This window comes from Pinus tabuliformis, chromosome 3_2 (genome assembly GCF_031772625.1).
Source record: "Pinus tabuliformis cultivar Carrire ecotype Pingquan chromosome 3_2, CPIR1, whole genome shotgun sequence".
Taxonomy (NCBI): domain Eukaryota; kingdom Viridiplantae; phylum Streptophyta; class Pinopsida; order Pinales; family Pinaceae; genus Pinus; species Pinus tabuliformis.
In genome coordinates this window covers 505,954,328-505,972,080 of record NC_142302.1, presented here as the reverse complement: position 1 = coordinate 505,972,080, position 17,753 = coordinate 505,954,328, and the positions used below count along the sequence as shown (strand labels likewise).

The 17,753-nt window shown below is 34.2% G+C and overlaps 1 protein-coding gene across 1 annotated transcript; it reads left to right on the top strand.

The window, feature by feature from the left end:
- Nucleotides 1-554: 554 nt before the first annotated feature.
- Nucleotides 555-3,639, top strand: LOC149181527 (putative pectate lyase 5). The gene is made up of 5 exons (XM_089418342.1): nucleotides 555-1,016; nucleotides 1,990-2,626; nucleotides 2,718-2,821; nucleotides 2,925-3,063; nucleotides 3,150-3,639. The coding sequence occupies exons 1-5, from the start codon at nucleotides 763-765 to the stop codon at nucleotides 3,354-3,356; spliced, it is 1,341 nt and encodes a 446-aa protein (XP_089274468.1). The 5' UTR covers nucleotides 555-762; the 3' UTR covers nucleotides 3,357-3,639.
- The last annotated feature ends 14,114 nt before the right edge of the window (nucleotides 3,640-17,753 follow it).

Sequence of the window (17,753 nt, the reverse complement as noted above, 5' to 3'; positions counted from 1 at the left end):
AATATGGGGATGGCGGGGTCAAAACCCCTAGCATGCATTACGTCGATATTAATGCCTAAAAGCTCGGCAACAATCGGGTCTGTGCATCGCTAAGTGAGATTAATCACAGGCTCAGTTTAGTTTGAACTTTGGATTTACATGTGAGGGACACCTACCAAATATAGTAATAATAAAAGTTCGCACCAGAAGGATTGGAATATGGAAACCGCCATTACTAGTTGCAATGTGAATTGGACAAATAGAGAAAAAATATTACTTTGTCCACTCATTTGAATCATGCAATCCCCATAATCATGACAAAGTAGTTGAGTTTAGACTTATTCCATATCACCAATGATGACTTTTAACAACGGCGATTGTTGGAAGTCTATTTTAATTTTTACGTTTTCTTTGTAAAGTGCTCTCGATCACATGGTAACACTTTCGGATAGTCAATTGAGTTGAGCAGGTACAACATTAATTCCACCACTTCTCCGTATTTTACTCCTCTAACAATACCAAATTTCTTATATAAGAAGGGGCAGGGTGTTCAGGCAGATCCGTGGACACGAGTTTGGTCATGTCTTGCGTAGTAGATTACCACGCAAGACTCCTCACTGCAGTTATAATCTATAGGAATTAGCCTAGCAGCATTTTGTTCTGCTATTAGTTTTGCCTATGACACCGTCAACACAGTATTCTCTTGCCTAATAGCAGAATCGATTCAGTAGGGATTATAGACAATTGACATATATAGGATCGTCGCGGAATACCATTGCTGTAATGTGCAGACTGCTACATCGCGGGCCCTTTTCTTTAACAAAAATGGCTGGCTATCGAAGTGTATTGGCATTGCTTGTTCTGCTTTGGATCTGTTGCATTGGATCTAATGCGGCCAACCTCTCCAAAACTCTAGATAAATTGACAGCTGCTGCCCTCGGACAGCCTGAGGTGTTATCTGAGGCCAAATGCAACCAACAAACGAGGCTAACGAAACATATGCAACCGGCCGAATTGGTTGCTGAAACAGTCGAAAGGTAATGAGTATCGATCTACAATAATAATTCATAAATCATAATTCAAATTTCATAGTGGATGATACGTAATTTTTTCATACCTGTAGGGCAAATAATGGCAATGCTAATATGTTTAAAGCAAGCTTTGTTATTAAAAGTTAGGTTAATATCTATCTCAGAGATGTCTAATAATAATGTATTATCTGTTTTGTCTTTTAATCTATTTGATACTGTTCAAATAGGATTTCGTTAAACTTCCACATATGTTATTTTAAATATATATGGAATTTTGTTCTCAGCCTATATATCATTGTCTTGCTATGCTAGCCAAAAAAATATCAAAATGTAAGTCGTTTAATCTAATGGTGAAAATGAATTTCTACTTGCTGACGTTTGTGTTCCGCATGGATGAGTAGATTTAGTCCATAGGAAGTATTGAATTGAATCTTCGAGTGACGCAGCTCAATTTCCTGCAATGCCATTCTATAGACCATGGTTAAAGCATATGTCAGCGTAGAAAGATTTTAACCTCTTTTCTAAACAAGGAGATGAAAGTAATAAAACGATTCTCCATCTGCCGGCTGCCTGTAGACCACCGATTTCTTTTGATCTAATTTCTCCGTGAGCATAAAGCAACTGTAGATTTGAGTACCAAAGTCAAGCATTGCTTTTGTAGCTAGGCCTCCGTTGTAGCTACTCCACAGGTACATCCACCACTTAGTTAAGGATGGCCAAGTTTTTTACAATCATCTGCCTCGTGGAGCACCGGGCTTCAATTGAGGGAATTATACATTCACACCACGGCTGTAGAGACCTTGTATATAATTCCACGTGGTCAGTGGAGCAACTTAAATGTCTCCCCACCCTCGCTGTAGTCTACCTTGTCTCCAAGCAATTATATAATGTATTTCGAGATTTCACGTTGTTCTGGGCTTAATTCATGCAATGCACTATAGCAGGGGCATTAAGATTCAATTTACTGAATGTATTGCAGGAGTTTTAACAGTTCGAAAAGGCAGCTAAGCTACTTGTCTTGCGGAACGGGGAACCCCATCGATGACTGCTGGCGCTGCGATCCAGATTGGCAAAACAATCGTAAGAGGCTTGCAGACTGCGCCATTGGGTTCGGCAGGAATGCCATTGGAGGGCAGAATGGGAGATTCTATGTGGTCACGGATCCAAATGACTACGATGCAGTCAATCCCCGGCCGGGCACCCTTCGCCATGCTGTTATTCAAACGGAGCCTCTGTGGATCATTTTTCAGAGAGACATGGTCATCCAGCTCAAAGAACAGCTTTTCATGAATAGTTACAAGACAATCGATGGCAGAGGAGCCAATGTCCACATTGCCAACGGTGCCTGCATATCAGTAGAGCACGTGACCAACATTATCATTCACGGGATTCACATCCATGACTGCAAACCTGCGGGAAACGCCAATGTGAGGGACTCCCCGGGACATTACGGGTGGAGAACGATAAGTGATGGAGATGGAATTACCATCCTTGGAGCAAGCAATATCTGGGTAGACCATTGCTCGTTATCAAGCTGCACAGATGGGCTCATCGATGTCACCCGAGGGTCGACTGCAGTAACAATTTCAAACAACTTTATGACGCACCACGATAAGGTTTGAATCTCAAATCCGGTTTTATGATCTGAAAGTTTCAATCATTCCTATTTTTGTCCAGTTCATCTATTTGCAATATTAAATATTGCAGGTCATGCTGCTGGGACACAGCGACGACTATACACAGGACGTTAACATGCAAGTAACAGTTGCCTTCAACCACTTTGGGGAAGGCCTCGTGCAACGCATGCCCAGGTATACGAAACTATCAATCCATTGGCGTTCCATGTACTAACAATCAAGAAAACATTAGGCTTCAGAAGTTTATCGGTAAAAAAAGTTTAGCGCTATAATGCAGATGCCGACATGGCAACTTTCACGTGGTAAACAACGATTACACCCAATGGGGTATGTATGCGATTGGTGGAAGTGCGAACCCAACAATTAACAGCCAAGGAAATCGATTCCTCGCGCCCGCCGATCCCTCTTCCAAGGAGGTAAACGTTGCTTCCTCAATTCATTTTATAGTTTCGACATTAACAGAAAGAGTAGATGGAATTGTTGAATATGAATGAATGAACAGGTGACGAAGCGTGAGGACACACCAGAGAGCGTATGGAGACAGTGGAATTGGAGATCAGATGGAGACCTGATGTTGAACGGGGCGTTCTTTGTTCCGTCGGGCGCGGGCGCATCGTCGTCGACTTATACAGCGAAGCCGTCGTCTCTTGTCGCCTCCATCACAGCGAATGCCGGCGTTCTGACATGCCGGAAAGGATCCCCATGCTGACTTCAACAACACGAAGTCCACGGGAACCTTGAATTTCCTTTCCTCTGTCAAATAAATAACCTAGTTCTATGTTTTCCTTCGCGTAATAGCATTCACTATTCACTGAGTACTTCGCATTGAGCAGTGTTAATTTGAGGCAGTTCTTCTGCCCTCCAACCTGGGCATGCATACACCCTCCTACACACTGCGCTCTATGGAGATTGATGGGCAGGTGCAGAAACGTTGTTGATTGTTGCCTTTTACAATCTCCCTTGCGTAGTATTAATATGTATCTAGTTTGCATCCGCTAATATATATGGAGAGGCAGTTGTGCTTATTTTATTTCAACTTGGTTTGGGTTTTAGTTCTATATCCCAGTCGCTTTATGCATTTACGCTTGATCTTCATGTCTATACCCCTTTTTTTCATTTGAACCTAAATTTATGACGCCAAGATTGAAAATGTTATGTTTGAGCTACACCACTCGTAGAGAATAAAAATAAGAAAATGGTTTTGGAGAGAACTAAATAAAATTGAAAGCTACTTACGCTTGATCTTCATGTCTATACCCCTTTTATTCATTTGAACCTAAATTTATGACGCCAAGATTGAAAATGTTATGTTTGAGCTACACCACACGTAGAGAATAAAAATAAGAAAATGGTTTTGGAGAGAACTAAATAAAATTGAAAGATACTTATATAAATTAAATGCCTAATAAGTTCTTTAACTATTATTTTATGATAAATATCAATATATATATATATTTATTTAAATCGTAATATTAATAATTATAAAATAAATTAATATATGAGTTAAATATATATACTTTAAAAAATATAATAATATTCTTCATCATGGAAGTTCACCTTTTTTTAGAAATACTTAACTTGTAAACAACTTTTCTTATAACAATTGTTCAATATCATGACTTATCAATACCACCTGAGTAATATGATTTTTTTTAAATAATTTATTTGAGATAAATTAATTTAGAAAAGGTATAGCTAATTTGGAGATAAATCTTAACTTGCCCATGGGTCTTCGGATTGATGGTGAATGGATACATTGTTAAGGCACTATTTGTGGTAGGTCACTTCTTCAAATCCTAAGTGGCTTACTTAAAAAAGCCTAACTCTTTATTTATCACTAGTACATAAAGGGGCTTTTTAAGACAATTTGTGAGAAAATTGTCTTAATTTGAGACAAAAAAGAAATTTGTAGATTGCCTCTATAAAGACAATACAGAATACAAGTATTAATGTCTCTTAAGAGACTTCATTTTTGTCTCACAAGAGACTATAGCTATAGTTAAAATCATATTTCTTTACAAAGACACTTCATTTTTGTCTCTCAAGGGACTATAGCTACGGTTAAAGACAATATAGAATACAAGTATTAATGTCCCTTAAGAGACTTCATTTTTGTCTTACAAGAGACTATAGCTACTGTTAAAAACATATTGTCTTTACAGAGACATTCAAGAGACTATAGCTACAGTTAAAAACATATTGTCTTTACAAAGACAATATGTCTTTAATCCCAATTATTGTCTCTCTATAGACAATAAAATATTCTCTTTAGAAACAAAATATAGAATGTGAATGTTATTGTTTCTTTAGTCATTAATTCATGTTAGCGCACGATGGAATCAAATCACCAACCTCCTGCATGCAAGGAAGGTGACCTTCCATTGAGCTAACATCCTTTAAAGAAATGTGTTAAGTCATCCAACACATGTTTTCTTTGATGGTTTAATACACTTTCTGAGGTTCCACTCTTCTTGTGGTCATCCGGATCATAACAACACCAATATATATACATTTACAAAGAAATACATGCGTTGATGAAAACCAACGACATGGAATGCATTTTCATCACGACCATAAAAAATATTGGCAGTGATGCAATGAAATTTAAAATATTAACTTACAATATATAATCAAGATAGCCATATGAAATGTCTTTTTCTTTTTTCCATCTTGCTTCATCATGAAACCTTGTACGACATTCAACACTAGAACACTCTCCCTTCACAAAGTCCTCATCTTTGGAGAATGGAATTGGAGAAACATGATCAACATTTTGAGACAAGCCCTCCACCTTAAACGGAGTAAGGTCAGCTGAAGAGAACTTTGTAGTAGATGGATCTAGCACAGTGAGTGTCAGAATATCATCCCATCTTGCCACCTACATATAAAATATCAAACATTACAATAAGAAGAAAGACTAGTGAAAATATCTCTAGCACAAGATACCATGAACTTCTTGCACAAAGGAAACACTAAGACTAAACCACAATAGTAAGAGTGTCATATCTCCATATATATTATAAATCAAATTTATTTCTCAAAGAAAAAAATTGAAATACATTCTCACGAAAATTATATATTTAGAGAATGGTCTTCACGATTAATCACATTGTAAGGATTTGGTCGACGTTTCGAACCAACTAATGTGGTTCATCCTCAGGATAAGGTGAGAAATCAATCGATCTAAGAGAATAAATAGCATGGATACATCATTGTTCAGTGTTAGCGGTTCAGAATTAGTCGTTGGTGAAATAACATTATCTGGTTAAAAAGTAGGTGTTATGTAATAAATAATTATTTACTATCGAAATAGTCACGATTTATTAATTAAATAATAATATAATCTAATAAAATAATATTAAAATCAAGGGTTCACCTAGTCAATGAGAATTAAGAAGAAAACTAGCCGTTGAATAGTAATGTTATGTAAAAAACTAGCCATTATAACAAATAATTAATTTATATAATGAAAATATTAGGTAAAAGCTAGTTGTTATGTATTGAATTAGATGTAATAAATCAGTTGGTGATAATATTACAAATAATTAATATATCAATTCAAATAAAAATATTCAAGAATAATTCATAATATTAATAGTTAGAAACTAGTGGTTATAATAAATAATTAATATATATAATAATAAAATTAGGTAAAAACTAGTAGTTATGTAAGGAATAAGTTGTTATGTAATAAATTAGTGGTGATAATATTACAATTAGTTAATATATCAATAATAATATTCAAGAATAATTAATAGTATTAATATTCACTTCAAATAATAATATTCAAGAATAATTTATAATATAAATAGTTAGAGAATAGTGGTTATGATATAAATCGGTTACTAATATTATTAATTCATATAATAATATTAGGTTGTGATAAATTAATAATCATATTTTTTTAAGTACAATTAGTGGTGATAATATTACAATTAATTAATATATCAATTTAAAAAATAATATTCAAGAATAATTTATAATAATAATACTTAGAGACTAGTGGTTATGATATAAATTGGTTGCTAATATTATTAATTCATATAATAATATTAGGTTGTAATTAATAATCAAATTTTAAAATACAATGAGCTAGACTAGTTATTTACAAAAAAAAAAAAAAAAAAAAATCTTAAAGAATATTTGGAAAAAACTTATATTTGATTTAGATATATTATATAACATAAATTTGATCAAAACCACACTAAGGGTTATAAGAGGAAAGCTCAGCTCATTGAAAGGAAGAAAGCAAAGAAGAAAAAACCAACAGTAGGAGGAGAGAAAAAAGAAAACACCTGGAACCAAGAAAGGTAAGGGGGAGGAGAGAGCAGAAGAGTTAAGAGGTGAGAGCTGGAATCCAGCTTTTACTTAATTTCCAACCATCATCCCTATTAAGGTTTTTGACACGCCTCTCAATCTCAATCGCTTCCCTGAGCTTCATGTGGTGGAAATGACCAATTTTAGCAATGAGCTTAGATTCTTCAATGCAGACATGGTGCTTTGATTTCTCAACATGTTCTGTAAGGGCTAATGTGCGGGAGCGATTGTGTTTGATATCAACCGCATGCTCACTGATCATCTACTTAATAGATCTTCCGGTTTCTCCAATGTAGGGGATACCACAAGAGCAGGGAATGAGGTAGACCCCTTTTGAGTCCTTTGGGTCAATAGGGTCCTTAACCGACCTCAGAGAATTTTTAATGGTATTGAGAGGTTTGAAGGAGGAAGAGACATTAGTCTTCTTAAGAATATGGGCAATCCTATCAGTGGTTCCTTGGATATATGGGAGATAAACCTTAGAGATAGGATCAGAAAGGGCGGGTTTAACCCTTGGTTCTTTGCTAGCTCTGTGAAAGGCCTTGAGGCTATGGGATCTGCTATACCCATTATTTTCAAAAACCTCAAGAAGATGAGATTTCTCGTTATCGAGATGGTTATCATCAGAGATTCTTAGAGCATGGCTAGCGAGAGTGATGAGAACCCCAAATTTCTGAGCAGGAAAATGAAGAGAATTTGCATGGAGGTACTGTTCCGTGTGAGTCTTCTTTCGAAAAACCTGGTGACAGGCGGAACCACCCTCCCTCCTAGAATGGAGGATGTCAAGAAAGGGAATGTGACCATTCTCCTCAACTTCCATGGTGAATTTAATGGAATCTGATTGAGAATTTAGGTGCTTGGGAAACAAATCAAGTTTCTCTTGTCCATGAGGCCAAATGACACAAGTTTCATCGACGACCCTCTTCCATTTTTCAGGACAGAATTTGGTAGAGGCAAGGGCCTTGGTCTCAAAATATTCCATAAACAAGTTATCGACAATGGGGGAGAGAGGGGATCCCATTGCAACACCACAGATTTGTTCATAGAATTCACCCTGGAAACTAAAGAAAGTAGAGGTGAGGCAAAGGCCAACTAACTTGGGAGTGTCCATGTACATAGTAGAAAACTCTTTTGATGCTTGGATAGTGGAAACAAACAATAATAGAAAACATTTATGTACAATAAAGAAGTCTCCACTGAAAGTAGGACCCATCTCAGTTTAAAAGACACAAGGTGTTGAGAGTTAGCCTTTTCATTAAAGAGATAAGTGATACCCAACAATCGTTCTTTTATCTTCAAGTATGGTTGTTACTACAGATAATCTTGTTTACTAGGTTAGAATTGTCAATGCTTTCAATGGCAATGGAAACATGAAAACAAAATGAAAATAGTGCAAAAAAATGCACTAGAAAGGGGTCATGCAAAATGACAAAAACCATGGAATTATACAAAGATTGTTTATCATCCCCGAAATTTTGGAATTAGACAAATCCAAATGGGTTGTCCCTTCAACTAAATAGGCAAGTCAATGCAAAAAGGGTACTACACCATGTCCATAAGCTAAGCCCTTGGTTCAAAGACATAGATATTTTCAAACCACCTCCATTTTCCCTCCAAATATCATTAAAGAATGGAAAATAAGCATTGTGTCAAAAATGTTGTCATTGTATCACTTATATAGTAAGTTATCAGTAACTAACACAATGAAAACTTCTTTATAGATTGTAAAATTGTACCACTTAAATATAGGGGGCCCATGCAACTCCCAGATGGAAGAACTTATTATGTGGTTTGAAGACTTATGAATACCATAGCCATTAGGAAAATAAAAGAAATGGACCATGCACTGAGAATAATGCCACTAGATCAACGGAGTGCCAACTAAAAGGATGTTGAGATTCTTTTAAAGCCCACAATAGTAATGCAAACTCTATGCATTGTAGATACCAAAGTAGCCAAAAAACTTCCCATCTACGCTGAACAATTGAGAATCACATAGAAACTATGGAAATAAGGTAATGGGCCATGCAATAAAAATAATACCAACTGATCAAAGGAATTTCAAGTAGAGCATATCCACATTCTTGCATAACCCACAAAAAAAAGAGGAAAAGAATAAGCAAGATGAGTAACGATAGGACAAATAGATGGAATGCTCCCACAAATTATGAGCCTGACCACAACTATAGACTAAGTCATAAAGATGAGAAAAATAAACCCCTCTTAGCCATGGATACTTTGCACCTAGTAAAGGAATTTATAGTGTTTTATTTGATCTATCCTTCTTTCTGAAAAAAATTGATTCAATCATCCTTTCTGGAAAATTTGAAAGATAAGGGAATTGATAATGTTGATATGCATTATCAAGTGACCTATATTATAAAATGATTGTACTTGTATATTTTCCTACATGATAAAATTATTTCTACAATTAAGAAAATGATCAGAGGAATTGTGAGATTAAACACCACAACCCTAACAGGTCTTCCTAAAAACCTAGGTAGAAAGATGCAAAATACATCTAACAATATTATTGTAAAAATGTAATTGTTATTAATTATTGTAACAAATGAGAGAGATTGAAAATATAAGTTGTAGTTGAAAACAATAGCTCAATTATGAGCATGTAAATATTAGCGTCATTATTTATGAGTCAAATAAATAGAACTTACAACAGTAGAACATAGGTTTGGAGAATATTAGAGTAATCTTGATACAAGGTCCACCACTTTTGGAGGTGTGCGTTTGTGAAATAACTAAAAAAGATAACGTATGAGCAAATGGCCATCAAACAATTTTGAGAGAGGCATGTCCTAAAGGATAGAAAAGGTAATAGAACCAACATGTGTACAAATAAAGTTTTCTAAGCATTAATTATAGCTAACAATAGTTTCTAATATGGAAAAATGAATAATCTAAAATGAATGCTTATAATGGAATTAAGTAAAACTCTTCAATACCTTATTCCATGGATGTGCTTTAATTTGAGGGAATTTAAATTCTGTATAATTAAGATTCATGCACTTAATATCCATTCGATTTGGAGTCACCAAAACCTATAGCACTGGAATATACTGAGTAAAATATATAAAAATAACAATATCCAAATGAAAACCATTCTACATAATTAATTGCAGACATTGATGATCTCCACCAATAGGTCAACACCACTTTTTCAAGGAAATAGGGGTTGTCAATGATAATAACAAGATAATAAGAAAACATTATCCAAGATGTCAATGTTCAAGCAAGATTACATCTTGTAGAGATACAACTTACACATATTGAAGAACAAAGGATGAGGAAAATTCCTAGAGCTTCCACCAAGATGCATACCTAGTATGAGTAGAAGTAAAAAATGCCATGTAAAGTGAGCATATTGAAAATGGATACCAAAAGTATAAAGGAAAGAACTTATATATTGTAACAAAGTATTTTTAAATAAGCAACACACTTGATTCAATAACCGAGACATAAAAATGATGAAGCAATCTAACACTTATGAGAAATTCAAACACCATGTAAATGAAAATTTCATGGAATGTGAGTACTAAATAGATTTTGAAGTTCTCCAATCAAAAAATTATCATAAGGATATGCGGTGCAAGAAAGACAAACAAGATAGCACCATAAAACTGCAACGATAATGGTCATAAAGATATCATAATCGCACTTAAACAACATCTATATCATCTGTTTAAGGTTTAACAACAAATTGAACCTAACAAGAGAGAAAAAATAATAATTAAATCATTTCACTATTAGAGACAATTATTCTTCAGTACTTGTAGAATTAAAACATTTCATTTATTTGTATCAAAGCCCTTCTAAAGAAGTCCATGTACAAGAAATAAGGAACATTGAACACCTAAAAGCACACAAATTACAGACTACCCTAATTTTATTTCCACCACAAACTACTCAATACGCCAAATATACCACTCATGTGATTAATTTAAATAAAATATTATTGCTAACTACAAAAATTGTTAAAGTATGGGGACAAACTTTAAGCTCTTAAGGTAAATGCTAGCGACAATGGGAAACATTAACATCAACTGTGGGATAGGTAATGTATAACATTTATGGAGCCTCCAAATGAAACCAAGGACTTGCTACTCTAAGAGAGGTATTCAGAAACCATGAGGGTAAAATACTAGGTATCATATTTCAATTCCTAAGACAAAAGAGAAATCAACCAGAAATTCTAGCACAAATTTGTGGGATTAAATAAAGCATATGATGTCCCTTCAAACATATTATATTCAAAGACAATTAAAAATGCATTATTAACTATATAAGTGGGAAGAAATGTAAGCCAACTTTGGAAATTAGGAGCAACCTGTCACAAATAAGGAAATCCAAAGACCTACTAGTTCATCTACGTCAAAGGAGCAACCAATCAAGTTGTTGATTTGGTAATTAGCTTGCATTATCTTGGCAAGAGAGTGAAATAGAGAATTTTAAACCTCGATCAGTCATGCAACAATAAGGTTCACAATAAGGACTAAGGAGAAGGTTATTTAGACCTTAGGCACTATGGAAACATCATTCTTTAGACCATGTCCTAAGTACATTATGAACGTAGATCATGGTGGACAAAGAACCATTTTTAGAGCCCTACCAACCCATCATCTATTTTATTTTCTCCTATAGAGTTAATTTCCAACATTCCAAGAAAGGTGATGATGCTACTCATATTTTGATTGATTGTATGTCTTCTTTGTATAAACTCATTGGGTGTCACTACAATTGAATATAGAAACTTTGCTAACAATCCAATGTGGGATATCTTCCACTATTTCTCTCATTCTTCTATTCACGGAGAAGGAAGGCTTCATGAAGCACACTTTGGTTGGCACAGGAATGAAAATCAAGTGTTTCTTAAGAAAAATGAAATGGTAAAGAAGAAAATTTCAGAGATTTGGTTAGGACATCATGCTTTTCCTTACTAGAACACATAAAGGAGAAGAGGGAATTTAACATATCTCAATGTAAAGTTCTCCCGGATCTATGTTATGACTATTTCATATCTAGCTATTTGAGTGGCCACACAAATCAGTACGGTTGGTCTCATATTCGCCCCTCCTATATCAACCATTATTCCCCCTTTAGGGCAGGAGAAACTATTATTTTCACATTACTCATTAAGGTAGGAGCCTTGTGTGAGTAGATAACAAGGGTAAGCAGATCCAAGAGTTCGGCATTGCCTTTCGAACGAGGAGGATAAGCTAGAAATGGGAGTAAAGTATTTATCTCATCACAACAGGGAATCTAAAAAGTATAAAAAACAACTTGCCTAATAACTATTTTCCAATGTCATAGAGCACAAAATGACCTTGTGAGTACAACAAAAACAAATCCACTCAACATTCGAGCTCAGGCCTCATCTCTCTTTAGATCCCTCATCAAAGTTTACCCATAATTCTCCCAAATTTTTGATATCATTTTTACCACGGGGAACAACATGTTACAATAATTGAGGGTAGTCAGAGGACTATGACACCATCGCATAGTTGGTAATCGAACATCTAGAGTAAAGATAATGCCGCAAAGGAACATTGACCGTAGTCACCATCGAATTCTAGTACTGGAATGTGTTCTAGGCATAATTTCGTACATATAAATATCGTGCGAACTTGGAATAAGATGTCGAGCATAATATTGAAGGTGCAAGTTTATTGGTTGAACTGTTAGAGAGTAAATGTCATAGTAAATCACGCTCATAAACATACATTACAATAGCAAAATTTCCTTGCAAACCGATGCTCAACCTTGCTCATCGCACATTGAACATCATGGCGAAATAAGACTCAAGGGCTCTTGACCAATCAAAATATAAATAAATATAATTCAAAAAAAAATGTTTTTGTTTTCTAATGTTTGTTTTAGAAATCGTTTCTTTAATTTTTATCAACGAGCAATTAATTGAAGGGCCAACGTAAATCAATTACTTTATATCCTACAAGCAACCAGGTTAATAAGAGTAAATAGTATTCACTATTGTTTTAGTTGTGTGATATGGAATAATGAATGCTAATATAGCTTTTTGTAAAGTCTATTAATTTAAAACCTCATAAATTTAACTAATAAAAAATAGTCACTTTTTTCTATCACTCAAAAATATAAACTTTTTCTAACACCTTATACTAAAATATAAAACTGGAACATAGGGAACTCCTACTACTAGCCTAGATCCATTTTAAATCTAGATCTACCAAGCTCTAGAAGGGGTCAAATCTCTTTTCACTCTAAAAGAGATTTTCATATCAAGAGATTTGACCCCTCTCAAACCTTGGTAGATCTAGATTTAAGATGGATCTAGGCTAGTTTAATTTTTCCACTTTAAATACGCTACATTCCACACATTTACCATGGGTCAATACTATATATTCTCAATAACATGAATTTTTTTATTTTTTATAAAATTTACTTTATTTTATTTTATTTTTAACTAATTAAAATGTTTACATTATATTACATTAATCTTTTAATTTAATTTAAATTTTATTTTTATGTAATTTTACTTAATCAAAATATTAAACATTACATTATAACATCTCTACTAAACTAAATTAAATTTGAACTCAAAAACATCCCAAAACCCAATCTTATTTACCAACACAAATAAAAAAACACTAACAATTCAATAATTATGGGGCTCGCAAAATTGGCACCTCTTGGCCCACTTAACTTTTCACGATAATTAAATCTCTCCGACTATGATAGCGTGTGAAGTACGGTTATATCGGCATTGATGTAGATTAGCTCGTGCAGCGCATTCAACGTAACGTAGCAACGCTCAGAATCAACGTAATTATCCACTAAGAAAAACTCGCATGTTTATTCAATTTTATCCACTCCCATTTTCAAAATATGCTCCGCTCTCTCCGTCACCTCCACTAAGAAAAGTTTACACATATTTATTCAATTTTATGCACTCCCATTTATCGGCATCACGTCCAATATGCAACATTACTGAATAATCTTTCTAATGAATAAAATGCGCCGATGATAATGGTAAGTGGGCGACTTTTACCTATCAGACATTTTGATTAGATTCATAACAAGATACTAATTTTGAACTGAGTTCATATTGGCATTGCCGGGTCAAAACCCTTAGAATGCGTTACTTTGATATTAATGCCTAAAATCACGGCAACAGTCAGGTCTGTGCATCGCGGAAGGAGATTAATTACACGCTCAGTTTACTTATGCGTTTAATTTTCAAGAGATTTATTGAAATTATAAATTTGATGAATGAATTTTTCACCATAAATTTTTTTAGAGATTATTGTTGAGGGTGTTACATTTATATATGTAATCAAAAAATCAATTTAAACAACATAAATCAAAATTTTACTACCAATTTTTTCACCAAATTTAAACCAAAAATCTATCAAAAACTCCAAAAAAACAAATCACACTCCTATTCCCAAAAAATCACAATTAACGACTCTTCTCCCTTTAATGTGAGGCAGAACCACAAAATATCACAATTAACTACTCTACTCCCTTTCATGTGAGGCAGAACCACAAAGTATATTAATAATTAATGTTCGCTTCGGAAGGATGGAATATGGAAACTGAAATGACACTTTGACTACTCTACTCCAATTTACATGTGAGCCACAATCGCAAAATATAATAATAATTAATGTTCGCTTCACACTACTACATGCATGGCGTTTTAAGACAATATTTGAGTCAATTGTCTTAACTTAAGACAAAAAGAAATTCAAATATTGTCTTAAATATTGTCTCTAAGCGGGTGTCTCAAAATATAATGTCTCAAAAATTTGTCTCTATAAAGACAATATAGAACACATATTATTATTATTGTCTCTATAAAGACAATTTGATTTGTCTCTCTAGAGACAATTTCATTTGTCTCTCTAGAGACAACTTCATTTGTGTCTCTTTAGAGACAATTACATTTTTGTCTTTTTAGAGACAATTTCATAATTCAAACTATTGTCTCTCTAGAGACAATATAAAAAATTATTTAAAAAAAATAAAAAATCATTTTGAATGTTTGCTAGCCCGTATCGTTCTCACCTGGAACAGATTCGTAAGATAATAAACATGAATCTTCCACACAATATATACATATAATTTCAGTTCTCCATTAATGATCTTTAAAGGGGAAGTATAAAACAAGGGTGAGAATATTTGCAAATCTATTCCAAACATTAAAATTAAGGTTAGAGTTGGGACTTACATTTATAATACATTTTTGCAATTTCCAAAGACTTAAATTTTAGGAAACAAAGAATGTGTGCTAAAAAAAAAAAATTAAATTAGAATTTAAAAATAGTATGCTAAATTTGAACTTAGGTTGATTATAAATTTTAACAAGAAACAAGGTTATCAGTTAATTTTGATCTATAACGATTAAATACAAAGCAATTGTTAAAATTAACCGAAGAAAAGATCTTTATGACAGGAATATGCTTTTATATAATGATCGACATACTTACCCAATGACTATTCGCAATATGACCGTATAAAGCCTATCGTGGAAACAGGAGTTTAAGCCAAATTGCCACTGCAATCATCATTGTGATCCTATTGTTAACTGTGCAGATTCAAAGTCTCTGCTGATATTATAATTTATTATAATTAAAAATAAAAGTGGCTTACGCATGTCCACGAAAGGAAAGCAAGCTGGAAAGCATTCTGCAGGAACCATCAAGCCTTTATGTCATTGTCATAAATATAATAGACACAATTAAGGAAATAAAATTTACAACGCAATTATTTCGATACCTGGAACAGAGTGAAATGGATCAAGAATATAATAAGTTCAGGGCGATCGAACCAAAACAACTTATCGGTTGGCTGCACCACTGGAATTCCTTTAACTACAGAATGTCTCCCTTGAATTGCTAAGGCCATCTCTAATATTATAAGTTGCAGCTTCACTCCAACTATCAAAACTATCTGCACAAGTAATGCAGCAATAAACACGCAGAAGTCAATAGTTGACAACTTTTCTATATCATTAACTTATATCATTAGTAATTCTACTTCCGAACATTTACAGGGACTTACAACTAAGGGAACGAAGGAGAACCAAAAGTATGAATGCCAGTCTGCTCACCCAGTAATGCAGCCAGTGAAAGAGACAACGTCAGATTCGCTAGTAACAGAAACAAAACTAAACATTGGAGTAAGACAGAGAGTTGTGAAGTCTTACTATGCAAGTGGATAAGCAAAAAGCCCATGGAAAAAGTCCACAGGGGAACACTGCAGATAATGCAATAACTGTTGTGGTGTTAGGTAAAAAGCAAGGGGAGGTTTCCCAGAGAAACAAAACAAAAGGAGGACTAAGAAGCATTGCAGGAAGAAAATCAATTATTATTTCTAGAGACCAAAGTTTTTACGCACAAAAAGTTAATAGAACATGATTCCAATCACCCTCTTGAAGCCGTCATCCAATGATCTCTTCAAATATTTATGAAAATCAAACTTCTTTTTATTTGCAGAGAGATGGGCCTATACAGTACCAAGGAAGAAAATTCACAAGGCAAATCAGATAAATCACATGAATGAAATGGTTGTTTACATAACCAAGTTGAAATCTAAACGAAGGTTTCAAGTTATGGAGGCATACAATGATGAAGCCATGCTGCAAGGTTAGGTAATCAACTTTCCTTATTGACCGAAACAATTGTCTGAAGAAGCAAACCTGCAATGAATGTTAATATTACATGTAAAATGGATTCAAGCAAGATAAATCCCTTGAAAATTTGGAGTATGAATTACTTACCACCCATTTAATAATGGGTGTTCTGCTCCAGAAATTCATATGACACCTTACAAATGTAGTTTGTTGGGTTAACATGAACCTTGAAGGATCTACATGAAACAAACAGCAAGCATGTAGCTGCTTGTACTTGATAACAATCTTTCTAAAATTCCTCAAAACGTTATCCAATCATAAATATTCTTGATGTTTGAACCTAAAATAATTTCACACGTGTCCCTTTTGAAATTTCCAAATTCATAACCTAGGTTAGGTGACATTTTTCAAACATGACACTGTGAGATAAGGCCATTTATAGAAGAAAATTGAAAAGAACTCACCATGTTAACATGCATAATCCGTTGCTACTATCTCCTTTTCCCATGCTTTCCAACACCTCATCTATGAACGAAAATGACTTGTATTTTGAGTTAAAGATATTTCGAATGCATGAAGATATGAAAGCAAATTCAAACCGAGAAAAAATTTAAACTGAATGACATGGGAGAAGATCAGTTATTTCCCATGGCACTTACTTTTTCTCTTGCTAGGGCGATTGTTAGGACACTATATAATGCATGGACATTTGCCAACGTAAAGATGAAGTAGTGGAGCTGGTTCATGCCACTGAGGGAGACCAGAGGATACTTAACCTTGAATCAAGAGGGAATGAATAATTATCAAACTATCATAAATATATTGAATCATATCAAATGGACTAACACGATCTAAGTAACATCTAATAGCATTGGGAAATTCGAATATGCAACATAGAGTTTGGTGTCCAACGCAGAACAATGATCGATAGCAGGAGCCATTGATTCTTCCTTTTGACATGGAAGCATACTATAAGCCATTCCTTTCGGTATACAAATCTTAGAAATGGGCTTCTCTCCAATGGTCAGTAGAAACGAGATGAATCCCATAAGCATCAGTTCTACAATCCAAAAAAGACCATTTAAAATGTATTATGTCAGCCGATGTCATGTGATGCAATCTCATTCTGAAATTCTGAGAGTTGCTAAAAGATAGACTTGCTAC